We start from the raw sequence: 17,105 nt of genomic DNA on the forward strand, positions 1-17,105 counted from the left end.
GGTTGGTTGAAGTTTATTCCAAACAACTATACATTTTCCATATGATCCATCACATATTTTTCTTTTTCTTTACATGTCCGAAAAGGAGTAGGAAGAAGCAACTCTTATTTAACCCATACTTGCCAACCTTGAGACCTCCGATATCGGGAGGTGGGGGGGAGGGGGGGGCGGCGTGGTCGGGAGGGCGTGTTTGGGGCGGGGGGCGTGGCTAAGGCCGTGGTTAAGAGGAGAGTATATTTACAGCTAGAATACACCAAATCAAGTATTTCATATATATATATAATATGTATATATTTATATATATATAATATATATATATATTTATATATATATATGTATGAAATACTTGACTTTCAGTGAATTCTAGCTATATATATATATATATATATATATATATTATTTTTTTTTTTTTTTTTTTTTTTTTTTTTTTTTTTTTTAAATTTTATTATACGTATAAATAAAAGACATACTTGAATTTCAGTGTTCTGCAGGCTATCCAGTAGATGGCAGTATTGTCCTGTTTAAGAGTGTCACAACATTGCTGTTTACGGCAGACGAACTGCTTTATGGTAGACTAAACGTGACTGCTGTTGTTGTGTGTTGTTACCGCGCTGGGAGGACGTTAATGAAACTGCCTAACAATAAACCCACATAAGAAACCAAGAACTCTCTCTCCTTGTTGTGCACTCTACTCTCTAAAAGCCGTAGATGTTATGACGTCATTGGGCAGGCAAGCTGTTTATATTGTGCGAAAGCGGACGTGAGAACGGCTGTCCCCACTCAGGTCCGCATTGAGCTGGAGGGGGCGTGGCCTCCAGCTCCGGCTGAATACCGGGAGTTTGTCGGGAGAAAATCTCTTCCGGGAGGTTGTCGGGAGAGGCGCTGAATACCGGGATTCTCCCGCTAAAAACGGGAGGGTTGGCAAGTATGATTTAACCCTACCCCTTTTCTACCTCACAGCAATTCCAGTACTAACACATACGTCCACTTCCTCAATTGTACAGAACTCTCTTCAAAAATAATTAAACGATTCACAAAATGAGGTGAGTAATATCTTATTTTTAACAAGTTCAAGCCGTTAATCATAATTCTTCCTTGTGCTTTGTAAACACTTTAAAATAAACCTTGTTTGCTTGTCGATATTTGTAGTAGCGGTTTGTTTTTGTAAACTATTAGCTTACTTTAAAAATCGAGCTCGTCGCTTCAATTAGACAACAATAACACTGCACTTACCTTTTATAGTTGCATACCAATAACATTTGCAATAGTGCTTTGTTTTGAAAGATAGTTAGCTGAGTAGCCCATGACAGCAGTTTGTTTTCCAAGTAATGTTCTGTTATTTGTTTTAAAATAAATGTTTATGTAATAAGTAAACAATAATACTACTCAGTGGCCTAGTGGTTAGAGTGTCAGCCCTGAGATCGGTAGGTTGTGAGTTCAAACCCCGGCCGAGTCATACCAAAGACTATAAAAATGGGACCCATTACCTCCCTGCTTGGTGCTCAGCATCAAGGGTTGGAATTGGGGGTTAAATCACCAAAAATGATTCCCGGGCGCGGCCACCGCTCATGCTCACTGCTCCCCTCACCTCCCAGGGGGTGAACAAGGGGATGGGTCAAATGCAGAGGACAAATTTCACCACACCTAGTGTGTGTGTGACTATCTTTGGTACTTTAACTTTAACAATAATGCTAGAGAACTAGCCAGCTAACAGTCAAGCCAATTTTGCATTGTCAAGAAGCAATTCGAGCTTGTTAGTGGTGTGCATGGTGTTGCTATTTGGCTAAAACACTTCGACAAATTTAATTACAATTCCCTAATTCCCAGTTTCCCATCTGAATATCCCATTTCGGGAGACATGCCAGAATAAACAAGTGATGAAAAGCTGAAAACGTGACGGACTTGGGATTCAAGTGTGTTTGTGCATCCGTCCTTCCTGCGGGAGTCAATGTTTGATTGAGCGACTAAACAAATCCACTGGCGTTGCATTATTGCTGCCCTCTCAGACTGGCAAATAATTACGGCAGTTAATTCATTCAATCCGCCGGGAGCACGTCTTCACCCGTGACTCCCGACACGGTTTTATCACGCTCTCGCGCTTCTATCCCACTGGATAGCACTTGTGTCGCTTTTCACCACCATCATTCTCATCATTTAAAAGACTACAATTTCAGTATTGTACAGAATACAGTATAATAGGGTTGTACGGTATTAGTATAGTACCGCGATACTAATGAATCATATTCGGTACTATACCGCCTCTAAAAAGTACCGGTCGCCCACCCGTCGTGTCATTGCTGGTTTACGAGCAGACGAGCATGTTCGGCAGCGCACAATCACGGAGTACTTACAAACAGACAAGGTGTGTAGACATAAAAGGGAGAACGGACGCATTTAAGCTTAAAAACGAATGATAAGGGTGAAGTTATAACACTGAAACTCCCTCAGGAAGAGGTGCTTTCAGACATGGCTAGCTAGCTAGCGGCTAAAGTCCATCCACAGTCTGCAGTGGGGTAGCTACTTCTAAATCACTAATCCTTGCCTTGCTTCACTACACACCGTAGCTCACCGGCGTCAAAATGTAAACAAACATCATTGGTGGGTCTACACCTGACATCCACTGTAATGATACCAAGTAAAGGAGCGTATTTAGTCGAGACTGCTATGATTACATCGATATTTTTGGGCATCACAACATCTTGTTTAATTTTTTTTTTATATATATTATATTTATAAACTCAGGAAATATGTTCCTAGACACATGAGGACTTTGAATATGACCAATGTATGTGTGGGGAGGCGTGGCCTGCAGCCCTGCAGCGAGGCGGTGACAGGTGCGTAGATGGCCCACCTGGGCGCAGTTGGCTAATCACCTGTCACTCTGTAAAAGAGCAGCAGCCGAGAAGGACGGGGTAGGAGAATTTGAAGCTGATGACAGAGAGAGAACCCGAGAACGAACCCGAGCGAAAACGAGAGCGAGACGTAGACGGAGACGCGGAAGGCTGAAAAGCAACCCAAAGAGCGCGACTGTCACCAGAGGCGAGTGCTGAAAAGCAGAAGGGCAAAAAAAGAAGAGTTTATTGCAAAATAAACAAAATCTCAAAACTGCCACGCATGTCCGTCTTTGGTGGTCCTAGGAACCCGGAGGTGTGAGTCCTCCACAGTATGATCCTGTAACGACTTGGTATCAGATCAATACCTAAATTTGTGGTATCATCCAAAACTAATGTAAAGCATCCAAACAGAAGAATACGTGATTATTACATTTTAACAGAAGTGTAGATAGGACATGTTGAAATGGAAAATAACCAAATATTAAAAAGTAAATGAACAAGTGGATTAATAATTCATTTTCTACCACTTGTCCTTAATAATTTTGACAAAATAATATAATGGAAAATGACACAAAATGTTACTGCATATGGAATTAAATTAAATTAGGAGCTTTTGTTTGCTTACTTACTACTAAAAGAAAAGTTGTCTGGTATGTTCACTATATTATTTAAGGACAAACTTGCAATAAGAAATTTTAAAATAAGGCCAAAAATCAAAATGTTTTTGGTCCCCTTTTTTTTTAGAAAAGTACCGAAAAGTATCGAAATACATTTTGGTACCGGTACCAAAATATTGGTGTAGGGACAACACTGCAGTACATACATTGTGGAATTATGGGAAAAGCGAGATTTTATTTTGGACTCTTAGCAAGAATGTTTGATGCTGGGAATGGTTTGAATTCATTTCGTTGGGACTTTTTTCACCCAGAAAACGTGGAATTAAAAAAATATATATTTTTTTTGTTTTTTTTTGTTTGGATTGGTTTTAATCACAATAGAATTGTGGAAGTAGTAAGAATTCTTAGGATCGTAGGGGTTTGGGTTTGAAAAATTTAGATTTTTGTTAAAAACAAAAATCTTTTTGGAACATCAAACATAAACTGCCGTAATTTCCACAACGAGCTGAATGTTTTGACATCAGGATTGACAAGGTTGAAAAATATGCAACTCGTAAGAATTCTCAAGCCCCAAATCATTTGTGTTATAGAAAATGTGAATCTTTAATTCAGCTTGCGTATTTAGCAGTTAGCCTGGGTTGTGCCGCCATACATACCTACTCAGTGGCCTAGTGGTTAAAGCAGGGGTCCCCAAACTAAGGCCCGTGGGCCGGATCCGGCCCGCCAGCGTCCAAAATCAGGCCTGCGGGAAGTCCCAAGTATTAAAAAAAATAAAAATAAAATTTAAAAAAATTCTGTCTTTTCTTATCCACTTTGTACCGCTTGCTACTCACGGTGTCTCCTAGCTGCTCAGGCAAATCAAATTGTCTAAAAATGCATTTTCTCATCGATAACGTGACAACATCGCGCGTGCGGAAAGTGCGCTATATATATCTAATATATATATATATATATATATATATATATATATATATATATATATATATATATATATATATATATATATATATATATATATATATATATATATATATATATATATATATACATATAATTATATATATATTATATATATATATATATATATATATATGAGGGTGTACCCCGCCTTCCGCCAGATTGTAGCTGAGATAGGCTCCAGCGCCCCCCGCGACCCCGAAGGGAATAAGCGGTAGAAAATGGATGGATGGATATATATATATATATATTATATATACACATATATATATATATATATATATATATATATATATATATATATATATATATATATATATATATATATATATATATATATATATATATATATACCTGTATATATGTATATATATATATATATTAGGGGTGTGGGAAAAAATCGATTCGAATTCGAATCGCGATTCTCACGTTGTGCGACTCAGAATCGATTCTCATTTTTAAAAAATTGATTTTTTTTTTTAATTTTAAATTTTTATTTTTATTTTTTATTTTTATTTATTTTTATTTTTTTTAATTAATCAATCCAGCAAAACAATACACAGCAATACCATAACAATGCAATCCAATTCCAAAACCAAACCCGACCCAGCAACACTCAGAACTGCAATAAACAGAACAATTGAGAGGAGACACAAACACGACACAGAACAAACCAAAAGTAGTGAAACAAAAATGAATATTATCAACAACAGTATCAATATTAGTTACAATTTCAACATAGCAGTGATTAAAAATCCCTCATTGACATTATCATTAGACATTTATAAAAAAAATGTAAAAAAGAACAATAGTGTCACAGTGGCTAACACTTGCATCACATCTCATAAGCTTGACAACACACTGTGTCCAATATTTTCACATAGATAAAATAAGTCATATTTTTGGTTCATTTAATAGTTAAAACAAATTTACATTATAGCAATCAGTTGATAAAACATTGTCCTTTACAATTATAAAAGCTTTTTACTAAAATCTACTACTCTGCTTGCATGTCAGCAGACTGGGGTAGATCCTGCTGAAATCCTATGTATTGAATGAATAGAGAATCCTTTTGAATCTTGGCAAAAATCTTAGCCACACGATTATCAAATGTAATAGGAAAATTAATTCATACTGACCAAACTGGCTTCATGGAAGGTTGACAATCTTCAGACAATACAAGGAAATTGTTTAATGTTATTTACTATGCTAGAAGTCTCCCTTATCCCACAGCAGTATGTACTTTTGATGCGGAGAAGGCATTCCACCGCATAAACTGCTCATTTATGTTTTGCACATTACGTAAATTTGGATTTGGAGATAATTTTATACAATGGATTAAGATGCTTTATACAAGGCCCATGGCATCAGTCAAAACCAATAATCATATTTCAGAACCTTTTTCATTAAAAAGAGGAGTAAAATAGGGATGTCCTGCATCTGGATTATTATTTAATTTGGTTATTGAACCCTTAGCTGCAAAAATAAGAAGTGAAATTAATATTCATGTTATAAAAATTGGCTCTCAGTATAATAAGCTATCGATGTATTGTGACGACATAATTCTCTACCTGTCACATGTTAACTCCTCTCTACACTATATCAATAATGTCATCACTGAATATGGCTGTTTATCAGGGTATAAAGTCAATTGGGACAAATGTGAAATATTACCACTTAACACTGCAAGAAATCACAAGTTCAGAACTCCAAAATTGGGTTTGCTTTTGAAATTGTATTGCATTATTATAGTATTGTTGTGTATTGTTTTCATTTTTTAAAAAAAGAAAGAAAAAAAAAAAAAGTTTTTGAATCGAGAATCGTGTTGAATTGAAAAAAAACCCGATTTTGAATCGAATCGTGACCCCAAGAATCGATTCTGAATCGAATCGTGGGACACCCAAGGATTCCCAGCCCTAATATATATATATATATATATATATATATATATATATATATATATATATATATATATATATATATATATATATATATATATATATATATATATATATATATATATATATATATATATACAGTATATATATATATATATATATATATATATATATATATATATATATATATATATATATATATATATATATATATATATATATATATATATACTGTATATATATATAAATATATATATATATATATATATATATATATATATATATATATATATATATATATATATATATATATATATATATATATATATTTATGCATATATATGTATGTATATATATATATATATATATATATTTATGCATATATATGTATGTATATATATATATATATATATATATACTGTATATATATATATATATATATATATATATATATACAGCCCGACCCCCGTCCAAATTGTTTTAACCCAATGCGGCCCCCGAGTCAAAAAGTTTAGGGACCCCTGGGTTAGAGTGTCCGCCCTGAGATCGGTAGGTTGTGAGTTCAAACCCCGGCCGAGTCATACCAAATACTATAAAAATGGGACCCATTACCTCCCTGCTTGGCACTCAGCATCAAGGGTTGGAATTGGGGGTTAAATCACCAAAAATTATTCCCGGGCGCGGCCACCGCTGCTGCTCACTGCTCCCCTCACCTCCCAGGGGGTGAACAAGGGGATGGGTCAAATGCAGAGGACACATTTCACCACACCTAGTGTGTTTGTGACAATCATTGGTACTTTAACTTTAACTTTAACATCAACGCATTGACAAATTTTCCCTGCATACGGCAGTTCTGTTTACACAATTATGGCAGCATGTCGATTAACCAAACACCCGAGCCATGAGTCGTCTCCGGGAAGCGGGCGGTTAGTCGATGGGGGATCCTCTCCCCCTTTTCCGGTTCGATTGATCGCCAACCTGTCACCTGTCTGCCTTTTTCTCCGCAGGCCAATAAACTTCGAACCAAGACCCTGCACAACACGCTCAACCCCGTCTGGAGCGAGACCCTGACCTACTACGGCATCACCGACGAGGATATGGTCCGAAAAACACTCAGGTACTAACCGCGTACTGTGATGGAGCATAACGAGATAATAATAATAATGACTCGCAATCTCCAAAAAAATCACTGCCAACAATGGCTTGTTGCCAAATCATTTATTATGATATCAATCTAATTATTGCCTATGAGACTGGAAGTCATTACTATTTTTGAGACAGTCCATCATTAGTCTGACATGAAGGGTTATTTATTGAAGCAAGTGTCTTGATGTAATAGGCTTCCATTCTATATTATATTAAATTATTGATCCGGCTTGGAAGTGGTTCAGATCATAACTGTCCGAGAGATGCATTTTTGGAAGATTCGTCCACCACCGCCCTTGACTGTGGAGTCCCCCAGGGATTAATTATTGGGCCACTTCCTGTTTGCTCTTTATATTATCCCATTTGGTGCAATATTTAAAAAGCATGGCCTCACTTATCATTTTTATGTAGATGACTGCCAAATATAGCTGCCACTATCCAAAAATGACCACATCCCCTGTCCCCTATTGAAGTGCTGAAAAGACGTCATAGCCTGGTTAGCTTATAATTTGTTGTACATTAATGAAGGGAAAATTGGAGTTTGAGCTGCGAGGTCACACCGACCCTGTGCTAGACTTGCGCCTTCTCAGGAACTGTACGTCCCAGACAATGACTGTCAGGCGTCATGGAAGACGCAGAGGTTGTGATTTTAGGATGCAGGCGAACGAGGTAGCAGCGTGCAGTAAAAAATGTATTATTTATTGATAAACCGAACAAAAAGCGAGAGCAACGGGGAAGTTCTCTGACCAGACAGACTATGACGAAAACAAAACAAAATGCAAAACACTTACAGGGAATGTGGAGCAGACGGCGTCCACAAAGTACGAGTGTACTTGCGCTTAGCATCAACAGGATCAAAATCATGGCATTAAAACAAAAAAATTAAGACAACTTCAGATTGTTTTCTTTGTCTTACTTTGGCCAAAAATAGAACATGTAAAATGTAGAAAGAAATACCGGCAGCGGTAAAGTTTAGATCCATGAAGGAAAGAAGAAAGTGAATGAATGTTTATAACTGAATAAATTTACATATGCATAAAAATGTGTTTTCTTTCATATTTTTTTTTTTAATGAATTAAGTAACGTTTATGACAACCTTTTTCCAAAATACATTATAGAATGTGAGATATAACAGGATAATATACATTTATGATTTGTTTTCAAAACGATTACCAAAAAGTGGGACCCCAAAATTTTACTGTGGGACCCCATTTTTATGACTTGATGGGGTCCCTGGGACCCCATTTTGAAAATTCCTAGCGCCAACACTGATGGAGTATCGGTGCATGCAAAAAGAGCAGCAGGCGGCTGTGGCCTACGTGCCGGTTCTATTACTAATCAAATATCATCCAGGGGGCCATAGATGATTCATTCACTTCACTTTGACATGGGCTGGTCTATGGTCACCAGAGAATAGAGAATCGATAACATCATCAATGTCCTGACAACGAAGGTAGAAAAAGTATCAACTTAAAGGCCTACTGAAAGCCACTACTACCGACCACGCAGTCTGATAGTTTATATATCAATGATGAAATCTTAACAATGCAACACATGCCAATACGGCCGGGTTAACTTATAAAGTGACATTTTAAAATTCCTGCCACACTTCCGGTTGAAAAACTCCTTTGGATATGATTTATGCGCGTGACGTCACAAAAGCAACGGAAGTGGTTGGACCCCATCGGACCCGATAGAAAAGCCTCTTGTTTTCTTCGACAAAATTCCACAGTATTCTGGACATCTGTGTTGGTGAATCTTTTGCAATTTGTTTAATGAACAATGGAGACTGCAAAGAAGAACGTTGTAGGTGGGATCGATCGGTGTCTTAGCGGCTAAGTACAATACTGTAATATCTGTGATATTTGCATTAGTGTACTGTGTCTTTAAGGGTTTGGGGAACGCGCATGCGCGAGTGAGTTGGCGGAGAACTTGAGTGTGTGTGAGCGTGAGTTTTGGCTAACAGCAGCTCGTGTATGTGTGTGCGTTACTTTTTGAACTACAACCAGTTACCGCTTGTTAATAAAGCGATTGAGCAGCGCATCCTCGTCTGTGTGACTCCTTCTCCACTGCGGGGCATTACAATACTTACAGCAACACAACAAGGACTACTTACCCTGACGCCTAGCCGATGCTTGCCGCCAAACCCACGGATGAAGTCCTTCGTCGCGCCGTTGATCGCTGGAATGCAGGTGAGCACGGCTGTTGATGGGAAGATGAGGGCTGGCTGGCTTAGGTGGAGCGCTAGTGTTTTATCATAGTTCTGTGAGGTCCGGTTGCTAAGTTGCTAAATTAGCCTTAGCGCCGTTAGCAACAGCATAGTTAAGCCTTACCAGGCTGAGAATTTTTAACCGTGTAGTTACATGTACATGGTTTAATAGTATTGTTGGTCTTCTGTCTATCCTTCCAGTCAGGGGTTTATTTATTTTGTTTCTATCTTCATTTGAGAACGACGCTAGCACGTTAGCTCAGTAGCTAAGTGTGTCACCGATGTATTGTCTTGGAGATAAAAGTCACTTTAAATGTCCATTTCGCGTGCTCGACTCTCATTTTCAAGAGGATATAGTATCCGAGGTGGTTTAAAATACAAATCCGTGATCCACAATAGAAAAAGGAGAGAGTACATAGTTTTGTGAGGTCCGGTTGCTAAGTTGCTAAATTAGCCTTAGCGTCGTTAGCAACAGCATAGTTAAGCCTTACCAGGCTGAGAATTTTTAACCGTGTAGTTACATGTACATGGTTTAATATTATTGTTGATCTTCTGTCTATCCTTCCAGTCAGGGGTTTATTTATTTTGTTTCTATCTTCATTTGAGAACGATGCTAGCACGTTAGCTCAGTAGCTAAGTGTGTCACCGATGTATTGTCTTGGAGATAAAAGTCACTTTAAATGTCCATTTCGCGTGCTCGACTCTCATTTTCAAGAGGATATAGTATCCGAGGTGGTTTAAAATACAAATCCGTGATCCACAATAGAAAAAGGAGAGAGTGTGGAATCCAATGAGCCAGCTTGTACCTAAGTTACGGTCAGAGCGAAAAAAGATACGTCCATCACTGCCTCTCAAGTCCTTCACTGTAACGTTCCTCATCTACGAATCTTTCATCCTCGCTCAAATTAATGGGGTAATCGTCACTTTCTCGGTCCGAATCTCTCTCGCTCCATTGTAAACAACGGGGAATTGTGAGGAATACTAGCTCCTGTGACGTCACGCTACTTCCGGTACAGGCAAGGCTTTTTTTTATCAGCGAGCAAAAGTTGCGAACTTTATCGTCGATTTTCTGTACTAAATCCTTTCAGCAAAAATATGGCAATATCGCGAAATGATCAAGTATGACACACAGAATGGATCTGCTATTCCCGATTAAATAAAAAAAAAAACATTTCAGTACGCCTTTAAATAGTCTTGATTCCAAACAGAAAACAGGTGAGGGGAAATACTCCGGGACAGAAGTGAAGCAGCCACAGAAGAGCCGCCAAAATAAAAGCACAGGACAGGAACTAACACAAACCACTGAAGAAAACTAACAAAACGCAACATAAAGGCATGGCCTGCTGTAACCAGCTTTGAAAATGACAATGGTTTTAAGTTGGACAAACAAATCAACGCCAATGTCAAATCGGGTTTTAATCATCTTCAGCTCCTATCAAAGATTAAACATTTTATCTTTTAAACAATTTGGACAAGACATCCACACTTTTATTACGTCACGTCTAGACTACTGTAACGCACTTTTACGCTTACAGTTAGTCCAGAAGTCCAGAAAACCAAAAATCTTGGCTATTATCACATCCCTACATTGGCTTCCTGTTCTTTTTAGAATTGATTTGAAGACTTTGTTTTTACAGTAAAACTTCCAATGGACTGGCCCCAAAGTACACTACGAACGTCATCCAAACTTTTGCTGTAAGTCACACATTGAAGTCCGAGGGTTTGTTTGATTGATTGAAACTTTTATTAGTAGATTGCACAGTGAAGTACATATTCCGTGAAATTGACCACTAAATGGTAACACCCGAATAAGTTTTTCAACTTGTTTAAGTCGGGGTCCATGATACAGATATATACTATCAAATATATACTATCATCATAATACAGTCGTCACACAAGATAATCATCAGAGTATATACATTGAATTATTTACACTATTTACAATCCGGGGTGTGGGATGTGGAGGGGGGGGGGGGTAGGTTTAGTTGTTATCACTTCAGTTATCAACAATTGCATCATCAGAGAAATGGGCATTAAAACAGTGTAGGTCTGACTTGGTAGGATATGTACAGCAAGTAGTGGACATAGAGAGAGAGATCAGAAAGCATAAGAAAAAGTATCTACATTTGATTATTTACATTTGATTATTTACGATCCGGGGAGGGTGTTAGTTTAGGGTTGAAGTTGCCTGGAGGTGTACTTTTATTGCGGTTTTGAAGGAGGATAGAGATGCCCTTTCTTTTACACCTGTTGGGAGCGCATTCCACATTAATGTGGCATAAAAAGAGAATGAATTAAGACCTTTGTTAGATCGGAATCTGGGTTTAACGTGGTTAGTGGAGCTCTCCCTGGTGTTGTGGTTATGGCGGTCATTTACGTAAGGAAGTAGTTTGACATGTACTTCGGTATCAGGGAGGTGTAGTGGATTTTATAGACTAGGCTCAGTGCAAGTTGTTTTACTCTGTCCTCCACCCTGAGCCAGCCCACTTTGGAGAAGTGGGTAGGAGTGAGGTGTGATCTGGGTTGGAGGTCTAAAAGTAACCTGAGTAGCTTGTTCTGGGATGTTTGGAGTTTAGATTTGAGGGTTTGGAGGTGCTAGGGAACCAGGAGGTGCATGCGTAATCGAAAAAGGGTTGAACGAGAGTTCCGGCTAGAATCCTCATGGTGCTTTTGTTGACCAGAGAAGAGATTCTATAGAGATATCTCGTTCGTTGGTTGACCTTTTTTGGGCTAGTTCCAACCTGTAGTGCCTAAAACGAGACTTACCGTAATTTCCTGACCATAGGGTGCACCGGATTGTAAAGTGCACTGCTGATGAATGGTCTAGTTTCGATCTTTTTTCATAGAAAAGGCGCACCGGATTGTAGGAGTCATACTTTATTAATTTTTTTTTCCTAAATGTAAAACACTTCCTTGTGGTCTACATAACATGTAATGGTGGTTCTTTGGTCAAAATGTTGCATAGATTATGTTTTACAGATCATCTTCAAGCCGCTTTCTGACAGTTGCTTCCGGATGTGCCGTTTTGTGGGCGGTCTTATTTATGTGGCTCACCTTCGGCAGCGTCTTCTCCCCGTTGTCTTTGTTGTAGCGGTGTAGCGTGCAAGGACGGGAGTGGAAAAAGTGTCAAAAGATGGAGCTAACTGTTTTAATGACATCCAGACTTTACTTCAATCAATAACGGAGCAGCAGCTCCTCATGCGGAAACAACAACAAGGCCGGAAATGTGTCCCGTGAAAGACCATCCGACCGGAACTATCTAATAACTAAAGTTCCTTGGGTGAATAATATAAACTCACTACACCGGTATGTTTTAGCGCTTTAATGGCGAGTTTACTGACAGATATAAGTAAGAACTTTACATTACTTTATATTAGAAATGGCAACAGCGGAGGATGAATGTCCCATAACAAGAAGATAGAGAAAAAGAAGAAGCTTATCAACTACGTCATTGGTACAGACTACAAAGGCGGGCTAGCGCAATTTTTCAGGATTTATGCAGATCCAAAATACAGATCAGCAGGTACCAGAAAGTAAGAAAACTTGCTTTTGCATAATATTGTGAAACAAAACGGCAGATAATATGTCTTACCTTATACACACACCATAATAATACTCCTATGTTTAATGCGCCGACAATCCACCAAGTGGTGCAGCTTCCTAGCTTACCAAAGTCGTACTAAAACATTATGATAGATTTTTGAGCGCCATGTGTAATGTTCTATATTTTCAATGGAGCATATAAAATGTTGGTGTTGTTTACTTGAGTGATATTGCCATCATACCTCTTACCACGTATCTCTTATGTTTGAATGCCATCTACTGGTCACACTTATCATTACACCATGTACCAGATAAAATAGCTTGATTGATTTTTTGTATTTTAATCTTCTAAAACTGTTCTGAGTGCAATAAGAAACAGATGTTTAATGTATCGTAAGATTTTCTGCTAAAATGAAGCCAATAGTGACATTTTTTTGGGGTCCCCTTTATCATACTTGCCAACCCTCCCGTTTTCAGCGCCTCTCCCGATAACCTCCCGGCAGAAATTTTCTCCCGACAAACTCCCGGTATTCAGCCCGAGCTGGAGGCCATGCCCCCCTCCAGCTTATTGCGGACCTGAGTGGGGACAGCCTGTTCTCACGTCCGCTTTCCCACAATATAAACAGCTTGCCTGTCCAATGACGTCATAACTGTAGAATGATCGAGGGCGAGTTCTTGGTTTCTTATGTGGGTTTATTGTTAGGCAGTTTCATTAACGTCCTCCCAGCGCGGTAACAACACACAACAACAGCAGTCACGTTTAGTCTACCGTAAAGCAGTTCTTCTGCCGTAAACAGCAATGTTGTGACACTCTTAAACAGGACAATACTGCTATCTACTGGATAGCCTCCAGAACACTGAAATTCAAGTATTTCTTTTATTTATATGTATAATAAAATAAATATATATAGCTAGAATTCACTGAAAGTCAAGTATTTCATACATATACATATACATATATATATATATATATATATATATATATATATATATATATATATATATATATATATATATATATATATATATATATATATATATATATATATATATATATAACTTTAACTTTAACTTTAACTTATGTAGACCACAAGGAAGTGTTTTCAATGAAGAAAAAAATCATCATAGGACACCTTTAAGATAAGGAGAGACCGGAACTATGAAATCCTCTGCCACCTCACTATTCCATCTTTTAAGTCTCGTCTCAAAACACACTTTTATTTTCTGGCTTTTACCTCGGCAGGAATTTGTTTTAGTATATTGATTTGTTTTTATTTATTTTAGTGTTTTTTTATTATTATTATTTTTTATCTATTGGTATTGTATTTTTTTTCCCCATTGGTTTACAATTAATTGTTTTATGACGTGCAGCACTTTGGAAACAATTTGCTTGTTAATAGAGTTTTATAAATAAAATGGATTTGGATACATACTATTAGTCCCACCACCTGAAAAAACAAACTTGATAAATATGACACCGTTATGCAACGCTAAGTGTTACTTCACTGTTCTGCGCTCCTTTTTTTAGTTTTACCAAAGTGTTATCCTTGCCCCATCAAAGTGCTGGAAGTAGGTTACATAATCATACATTATGCATCATCACGATTTGGCTTTGCTACACTACACTGTATCGCTGCCCCTAGAATACAGTAGTTTCCATCACTACCACCTAATTGGAAACATATTCGGTAAGAACGTTGTCCAAAATGTTGTGGAATTGACAGTTAAAAGCCACTGTTTTCGCGTGTATCAATCAATCAATCAATCAATGTTTATTTATATAGCCCTAAATCACAAGTGTCTCAAAGGGCTGTACGAATATTAAAAGCTAATGAGTTGTTTTTCCGGCCTGTCTCTGACAGAGTGTGTGTCTCCAAGAAGCACTTTTAATGTACAAAACCAAAAACCAGTGAAGTTGTCACGTTGTGTAACTGGTAAATAAAAACAGAATACAGTGATTTGCAAATCCTTTTCAACTTATTTTCAAGTGAATAGACTGCAAAGATAAGATGCTTAACGTTCGAACTGGAGAACTATGTTATTTTTTGCATATATTAGCTCGTTTGGAAATTGAGGCCTGCAACATGTTTCAAAAAAGCTGGCACAAGTGGTAAAAAAGACTGAGAAAGTTGAGGAATGCTCATCAAACACTTATTTGGAACATCCCACAGGTGAACAGGCTAATTGGGAACAGGTGGGTGCCATGATTGGGTATAAAAGCAGCTTCCATGAAATGCTCAGTCATTCACAAACCAGGATGGGTCACCACTTTGTGAACAAATGCGTGAGCAAATTGTCGAACAGTTTAAGAACAACATTTCTCAACGAGCTATTGCAAGGAATTTTGGGATTTCACCATCTGCGGTCCATAATATTATCAAAAGGTTCAGAGAATCTGGACAAATCACTGCACGTAAGCGATGATATTACGGACCTTCGACCCCTCAGGCGGTACGGCATCAAAAAGCGACATCAGTGTGTAAAGGATATCACCACATGTGCTCAGGAACACTTCAGAAAACCACTGTCAGTAACTACAGTTGGTCGCTACATCTGTAAGTGCAAGGTAAAACTCTACTACGCAAAGCAAAAGCCATTTATCAACAACACCCAGAAATGCAGCCGGCTCTGCTGGGCCCGAGCTCATCTAAGATGAACTGATGCAAAGTGGAAGAGTGTTCTGTGGTCTGATGCGTCCACTTTTCAAATTGTTTTTGGAAACTGTGGACGTCGTGACCTCCAGAACAAAAAGGAAAAGACCCATCCGGACTGTTATAGGCGCAAAGTTGAAAAGCTAGCATCTGTGAAGGCACCATTAATGCTGAAAGGTACATACAGGTTTTGGAGCAACATATGTTGCCATCCAAGTAACGTTATTATGGACGCCCCTGCTTATTTTAGCAAGACAATGCCAAGCCACGTGTTACAACAGCATGGCTTCATAGTAAAAGAGTGTGGGTACTAGACTGGCCTGCCTGTAGTCCAGACCTGTCTCCCATTGAAAATGTGTGGCGCATTATGAAGCCTAAAATACCACAACGGAGACCCCCGGACTGTTGAACAACTTAAGCTGTACATCAAGCAAGAATGGGAAATAATTCCACCTGAAAAGCTTCAAAAATTGGTCTCCTCGGTTCCCAAACGCTTACTGAGTGTTGTTAAAAGGAAAGGCCATGTAACACAGTGGTAAAAATGCCAACTTTTTTGCAATGTGTTGCTGCCATTAAATTCTAAGTTAATGATTATTTTCCAAAAAAAATTAAGTTTCTCATTTCGAACATTAAATATCTTGTCTCTGCAGTCTATTCAATTGAATATAAGTTGAAAAGGATTTGCAAATCATTGTATTCTGTTTTTATTTACCATTTACACAACGTGCCAACTATACTGGTTTTGGATTTTGTAGAACGTATAGGAAGAGCTAATTGTTGATTAGCCACATTTTGGTGATTGGTATTCAAATGTTTATTTTTCAAGCTGCAACCTTATCAACCCTCTGCAAACAGCTACTGTATGTCCGTAGTGGTTAGAGTGTCCGCCCTGAGATCGGTAGGTCGTGAGTTCAAACCCCGGCCGAGTCATACCAAAGACTATAAAAATGGGACCCATTACCTCCCTGCTTGACACTCCGCATCACGGGTTGGAATTGGGGGTTAAATCACACAAAATGATTCCCGGGCGCGGCCACCGCTGCTGCTCACTGCTCCCCTCACCTCCCAGGGGGTGATCAAGGGTGATGGGTCGAATGCAGAGAATCATTTCGCCACACCGAGTGTGTGTGTGACAATCATGGGTACTTTAACTTAACTTTAACTTTGTCTTCCGTGGCCAAACCCAGATCCTTTCAGTGTCTGGATTCCACAGCGACGCCGTGATCGGATGGATAGCGCCCACCGTGGCA

The 17,105-nt window shown here is 38.3% G+C and overlaps 1 protein-coding gene and 1 long non-coding RNA gene across 2 annotated transcripts in view; one reads left to right on the top strand and one right to left on the bottom strand.

The window, feature by feature from the left end:
• The window catches only part of LOC133651054 (uncharacterized), a 46,178-nt gene extending 36,443 nt beyond the window's left edge, over window positions 1-9,735 (bottom strand). The window contains exon 1 of the long non-coding RNA XR_009826366.1: window positions 9,569-9,735. This is a non-coding gene — a long non-coding RNA (uncharacterized LOC133651054). The remainder of the gene's footprint in view (window positions 1-9,568) is intronic.
• The window catches only part of doc2b (double C2-like domains, beta), a 302,553-nt gene that overhangs the window by 211,356 nt on the left and 74,092 nt on the right, over window positions 1-17,105 (top strand). The window contains 1 exon segment of the mRNA XM_062048951.1: window positions 7,314-7,423. Within this exon segment, the coding sequence (XP_061904935.1) occupies window positions 7,314-7,423 (110 nt within the window).

Source organism: Entelurus aequoreus, linkage group LG05 (genome assembly GCF_033978785.1).
Source record: "Entelurus aequoreus isolate RoL-2023_Sb linkage group LG05, RoL_Eaeq_v1.1, whole genome shotgun sequence".
Lineage (NCBI taxonomy): Eukaryota > Metazoa > Chordata > Actinopteri > Syngnathiformes > Syngnathidae > Entelurus > Entelurus aequoreus.